This window comes from Eleutherodactylus coqui, chromosome 7 (assembly GCF_035609145.1).
Source record: "Eleutherodactylus coqui strain aEleCoq1 chromosome 7, aEleCoq1.hap1, whole genome shotgun sequence".
NCBI classification, from domain to species: Eukaryota; Metazoa; Chordata; class Amphibia; order Anura; family Eleutherodactylidae; genus Eleutherodactylus; species Eleutherodactylus coqui.
The window spans coordinates 37,366,418-37,373,119 of NC_089843.1; the positions used below are offsets into that span (position 1 = coordinate 37,366,418).

The 6,702-nt window shown below is 44.3% G+C and overlaps 1 protein-coding gene across 1 annotated transcript in view; it reads right to left on the minus strand.

The window, feature by feature from the left end:
* Positions 1-1,176: 1,176 nt before the first annotated feature.
* Positions 1,177-6,702, minus strand: part of LOC136573297 (mesotocin-neurophysin MT) — a 7,375-nt gene continuing 1,849 nt past the window's right edge. The window contains exons 2-3 of the mRNA XM_066574598.1: positions 3,191-3,395; positions 1,177-1,322 (exon numbers count right to left, since the gene is read on the minus strand). Coding sequence (XP_066430695.1) covers positions 1,273-1,322; positions 3,191-3,395 — 255 coding nt within the window. The 3' untranslated portion in view covers positions 1,177-1,272. The remainder of the gene's footprint in view (positions 1,323-3,190; positions 3,396-6,702) is intronic.

Consider the following 6,702-nt stretch of genomic DNA (forward strand, 5'->3'; position numbering starts at 1 on the left):
AAAATTGCACAACTGCTATTTATACTAACTGCATAAAAATACAAGGTTCTAAGCACATTTTGATCAAAGCATGTGGGCCCATCCGCCACGTCCAGGCGAACCTAATTGGGCAGGTACCTAGCCCTAAAAGACACCTCTCTTTGGGTCAAATGAATGGGAAAGCTGGATACCTGCTATATACTCCCATTAAGCCACCTGAGACAGATGAGTGAATGGAATGCAAGACTATAGTCAGAGTAGCCACTGCTCCACCAACGCGATGCATACAAAAAACAAGAGTCAGCGCTTCCAACTAATACATTTTATGCAGATATCATATGTGTATGAGTGCTGAGGCGTGTGTTTCTGTTACTGTATTTGTTGCAGCCACGGCTTATGTGTACCTTCACACTTATTTGTTGGAAGTGCTGACTCTTGTTTTTTGCATGCATTGCATTGATGGGGAAATGGCTGCCCTCCTTTTTGTCTTGCACTGTGTTCATCCATCTGCCCCAGGTTAGTTGATGGGAGTATACAGCCGGGTATCCAACTTTTCTTGAGTCTATTGGAGGCCTCTAGCCCAAAGAGAGGTGTCTCTTAGAGCTAGGTACCCATTCAGTTAAGTTCAGCTGAACGTGCCGGATGGGCCCACATGCTTTGATCAACATATATAATTAGAACCTTGTATTTTTTTGCAGTTAGTATAAACAATGTAATTGTATTCAGATATTAGATGTGTGTGAGTGCTGAGGTGCATGCTTGTGTTAATTTGCTGGGAAATGACGCGAGTGGGAAAGAGGTCTAAAGATGCTGTTTTTAATCTTATGATACTAACGCCTTCTTATCTGCCCTTATGGTTGCTTATGATATGGGAGACATGCTGTGCTTGCTGGTGATTATTTTGACCCCAACACACAGCTCCTTGTATCTCAGCTTCCTGGACTCCATCTAGGCCTATTATTTCTATTAAGCTCCATTGTGTACCCCATTACATGCATTTCAGTATCTGAAGAAGGTGGATTCATAGACTTTGAGATGACGGAGGAATACTGTGACCTTTATGTAGCCTGTCAGGCGCATACGATATATTTAGTGGCCTACATTGGTGCAAAGGAGCTGTAAACTGGGGATGTGGAGGCAAGCAGAGCCAGAGGCACAGCCATGTTTCAGATCTTTATTGACTGTACAGTACATCTATACACAGCGGGGGTCCCGCCTCTTGTGGCCCGGGTGGCCGGGTTACTGCTCACTGGTTTTGCATTGGAGAAGTTCCGATATTTGTGAAGATGCCGTCTAGGAAAATACAGAGTCCTGTTCACAGGTCGGGTCCATCATGCAGCTCTCTGCAGGTAACAAACATGGAGAAGGGTCTGTACATAGTAATATATGAGGTGACCCCACCGAGTCACCCGGAAGCTCCCTCTCTGAACATATGGGTAGATGCCACTTAAAGTATCTGTTCATTTTTTTTCATTCTCTTTTGCTTTAGGGCATCAGGCAAACACTTATATCAACTCCTGGATCCCACAGACAGAGTCTAGTATATTATAAACATATTACGTCCAGTCGGTTCTGCTGGTGTTATGGGTCCATTACAAATCCTAGTTCACATATAGAAATGGACGGCCTTAGCTATGTGAGACCTGTGCAGTTGATCAGGGAACCGGCCACCAATGTGTACAGGCAGTGCAAGACGGATAGTGGAAATAATGCTTCCACTTCTTAGTACATAGCACTCATTAAGTGCTGTGTTGCCGGAAAAAGGAGAATGCAGAAGCAGGTAAAGAACGCTCCAGCCTTCTCCTCCGCGTCCTCTGCTGTGTTTGACAGCCGAAAACCCTACCTGCTCCTGCTTGATTGCAGAAACAGAGGCTTTAATTCCACGCCGTACATCTGTTATCAGTGAGGATTAAAGCCCAGGACCAAGCACCTTGCAAGGCACACCCCTGTTCTTGATTAACAAGCATACTGTTTTCTAATCTTTGCTGTAATCCCGCTAGGTGCCATAGCAAACCCTGCCCGTGCCTCAGCTCTCCCTTACTAGCTGTAACTTCATTGGTTTACTGCGTATGCGCCTTGAGGATCGCTTCTCCTACTGCGTCCTGTCAGATGACCGGAGGCGCAAAGACCCTCAAGGTGCATGCGCAGTATGCCAATAAAGTCTCAACAAGTAAGGGAGACCCAAAATGCACAGGAGTCATCTTTAGAGGCAGTGGTCAGACTGGACTATCTCCAGACAAGCTGCTACAGCCAACTACAGTATTAGGCCAGCTTCTCAGACTTGCCTTCTCTCTGCTGTTTCTGGCAGACGCGGGCGTTGTCCTGCTTTCTCAATAACCTGAACTGCTGCACACAAGTGAAGGGTTACTTTCTCCAGTGCTCTCAGCTCAGCTGTAGGCATAAACTTAGCTGGGAATCCTCCCTCATTGCCTCAGTATTGGTGTGTGTTTGTCTGAGATGCCTAGCATAGGTCCTTTGTCCCACTACTTTGTCTGTGCTTATTCTACATTCACATCTGTATTTGGTTATTTACTGCCTCCCAGTCTTTGTTTGGCTCCTTTCTCTGTCCTTGTCTGTCCTTCTGTCTTTTGCACTTCTCTGTGTGTGCTTGTGTATTGTCTTCCTGTCCCTGTACCGTTCCCGTCTCTGTAGTTTGTATCACCCTGTCCTGTGTCCTATCAGGGATAGTCAAGCCTGAGAAGAAGACCGTGGGGGACCGTCCTTGTTAGGGCGCCTACCTTACTTGTAGTCAGGGGTAAGCCCACCTTACCAACTAGCAAAGGGCGAGATTTCCCTTCTGACCACTGAGGGTCAGCTGCCAAGCCTACCAGTAGGTTGGCACAGTGCGTCCCCAACATACAGCACTCAGCGATGATTGCTGAGTGCAGTCATTGGCTGCAGCAGCAGGTTTACGGGATGTCACAGGCTGACTGCAGCCTGTAAACAACGCAGCGGAGACCCGGAGGACGAGCAGGGAACGGAGACTATCAGCTGTTTGTTATTTTTCATAATGGGGACCGGGAACTCGGACAACAACTTTAATGGTTTTTTGGCAGAGGTGCCACTGGAAACTCTGAAGTACAATGTGAGAACCCCTCAAACAGCTCCTCACATCTCAGCTTCCTGAGTGTGACTTGGATACAGGAGGCATCTACAGTCTTTTTTTACTATTTTTGGTGGCTTTAAGACATCCCCCAGCGCAGGTTCTCACCATGATTGCAGCAGATGCCGGAGGCTGCGCAGTTCCCTCCATTGTTCCCACACGGTTTCCTTCCAGATTCACAGGGTGAAGGTAAGAAATTTTCTTCCTGGCATCGCAATGTCTCAGTGGTGCCGAAATAACAACCCAGCTCCTCTCCGCAGCAGATGTTGGGCCCAAAGCAGTGACCTTTGTTCCGAGGTCCACAAGGAATACACTGAAAGGCAGAGAAGACATCTTGACACCGGAGCAGAAAGTATATGACTGTGAACACTGCAGTACCGGACATAACCTGAGGATGTGAGTGGCGCTAATCTTCAAAAGAAAATGGCACCCAACACACACAAAGTTTACAAAGCACAAAAGTCATGATGTAAAAGGTCTACAAATGACTGAGCTCGCCTTCACACAGCGCAGAATGTTCCGCAGCAGACTGCAGAATGTTCCGCCATCCGAATCCATAGGTCTAAATGCGGATTGTGACACAGCGTATTCATCCGATGTGAACGCGCCCGTATTAACGCAGATGAGTGCGATAGTCTGAGAACCGATATCACACACGTAATTCTGCTCTTTTTTTATGTACATGTGAAACTCACTCATGTCAACACACCCCGAGGCTGCATGCACACAGCGCGGATATGAGCGCCATTCTTTTGAATGGAGTCACACACAAGAGCGATGCTGCGAGGTTAAAAAAAACAGCACATTGATGAGGGGCAAACACCCCGAAACAGCTGTCTGTGTATGGTTTCTGGCTTGGTTTAATATTCCCAATCATTGATGGCTTGTTATAAGGTCACTTTGAATTGAAGGAATGCTGCCCTCCAATAGGTGGCGCTGTAGAGGCATTTTTCCATCCTTCTGATTTGCACTCCATTCAAAAGAATGGAGTTCATATTTGGGTAGGTTTTGCGCTGTTCGGTTCCGTCCTGTTTGGCTGCGAGTCAGTTACCCCCCCTGCTGGACATGAGTATAAAGCTCTGTTTGTAGCTTTCTATTTGTGCATGCTGGGTATTGTAGTGCCACAGCAGCTAGAAGGCAATGGGTTGGAGACCACTGATACATTGCGGCAGACCCTCAGCTGTGTAAGCAGTGTAGGTCAGCCTCGTACAGGGATATTCCGATTTCAGCAACTTTTAGTCTTTGTACAATGAAAAGTTTTACAACTTTCCAATATACTTTTTGCATCAAATCCTTACAGTTTTAAAGATCTCTTCTTGCTGTCATGTAACCTTCTGTTCTGGTCATGTGATGGGCACATGGGTCACGGCTCGTTATACACATCTGCTGGACTCCAACGAGCCATGACCTCAGTGCCCAGCACAGAAGTAGGAGAGGCTTTTAGCCACTGGAAGAAATCGCTGAATGACAGCAAGCAGAGATCTTAAGCACCCTGAAGAATGGATGCAGAAAGCATGTTAAAAACTTGTAGAACTTTTCATTATGCATCAAGTGACATTTATTTGCTGCAAGTGATTAGCCTCTTAATATACATAAGAATGTTAATATTCACTGACAGCAAGCAGAGATGTTGGAAATGTACAGTTGTCAATCTGGCTCTTTCCATCCACATGTATATTCATTTATAATCCTCTACAATATATACTGTAGTATTGTCCTTCACCTCTATGGAACCAGTTTGTGTAGATGTAGCAGAGCTGAATTTGTCACCCCTGATACATCAGCGTTGCGCCTCTGTGTACAAAGGGGGCTCCATAGTAGAGATCAAGATTTTCTCTCTATTCGTATAGTGGGTTTTACACTAACTTTTAAGTGCAGATGTAGCAGAGCTGAATTAAAGAGGTTTTCCCATCTCGGCTCTTCACAGCCGCCGTAGCCGTCATTCACTTCAGTGGGAGCTATGAAGACAGCGCTGCACTGAGGTGCTTTATCCGACACGTAGTAGGAGAGCGCCATGAGAAGCCGAGATGGGAATACTCCTTTAAAAAACGATGCTGGATTTGCAGATGTAGTAGAGCTGAGTTTGTCATTTGCATAATTCTGTATTTTTTTGCTTCCCAATGATGCAGAGGGTTTTTCTTAACTTACTAGTGCGGATGTAGTAGAGCTGAATTAGCATTTGCATTATTATTTTTTGTAGGGGATTTCTAATAATGTAGCAGGTTTATTTTTACTTGCTAGTACAGATGTAGCAGAGCCGACTTCAACATTAAGATGATTCTTTTATGCATTTATATTCCTCCCTAAATTAAGTTAATATTCTAGCATTTATGTCAACTTCATAGTACGGATAAAGCAGAGCTGAATTAGTCATTTAACTGACTGCAATAGGTCCCCAACCTACAAATGCTGATATAGCAGAGCTGTGTTTGTTATTTTAATTGTTCTGTACATTCTGATCGCTCCCTATATGCAGGTAATGCTGTGGGATTTGCACCTACTAAATAACACAGATGTAGCAGAGCTGCATTTGTTATATAAAATGTCCTTTTTTGCATTTTGCTTATTCACAATTAAAATAATGTAATCAGGTTACCTGCAATCCTATAAAAAGTACACGGATGTAGCAGAGCTAAATATGTCAATGAACTTCTGCTACAGAGGCTGCTAAAACTGAGTTGTAAAACATCAATGTAAACTCTCCAAGATGCCTGAACTAGCAAATACATCTTATGTCATTTTATAGAGGATGTAGCTGAGCTGAATTTGCAATGTACTTGTTTTCTATACGCTGTGAAAGATCAGTAAGCTTTGTTGTGATCCCATAAAAGACCACAGACATCCCAGTGTAATATCACCATAAAGTGTGCCAAATAGCAAACCCAGCTCTGCTACATTTATAACTATAGCTTCTATGCAGACTGTGCAGGTTGTCCTTAGTCTCACGTACATCAGGACATATTTGTAAGCAAGAGTAACCTTCATACACAGTAGTATACATTATTACCCTTCAGGAAGCAATCTTAACTGCATATAAGAAGGCACATCTCCAGGCTCCTCCCCAATGTAGCAGAGCTAGAAATCTGCATACAGCATCAAAAAGTGGAAAAATAAAAAACTTTTTCTGATACAAAGCTCCAAACCCCCCTGTACAAACATACGTTGAAAATGTTACATATTGACTTCCTGCAGCCACCACTAGAGGGAGCTCACTGCACATTGTTTTTATCATAGATTTCAATGAGTTAAATGTATGCGACAAGCTCCCTCTAGTGGCAGCTGCTGGAAATCATTGGGGCTTATTTGGGAATAAGAACACTGTCAAATTTCTTAATAGTAAATAAGCCCTATTATGATTTATATTTATCCATGCAGGGTATTTGGAGCTCTGTATCAGGAAAATGGAGCTCCGCCCCCTATAAAGACATTGAGTAATTAATCAGCATGTGAAGTTGGTCCTAAAAATGACATAACAATAAAGGAGGGAGATTAAAGCTTACATTAAGGCTGGGTTCACACGGGGCGGATTTTCCGCAGAAATTCTGTGCAGAATTTCGCCGCGGCCGCTAATCCCGGGATCAGCCAGCCATGTGGACGAGATTTCTCAGAAATCTTGTCCA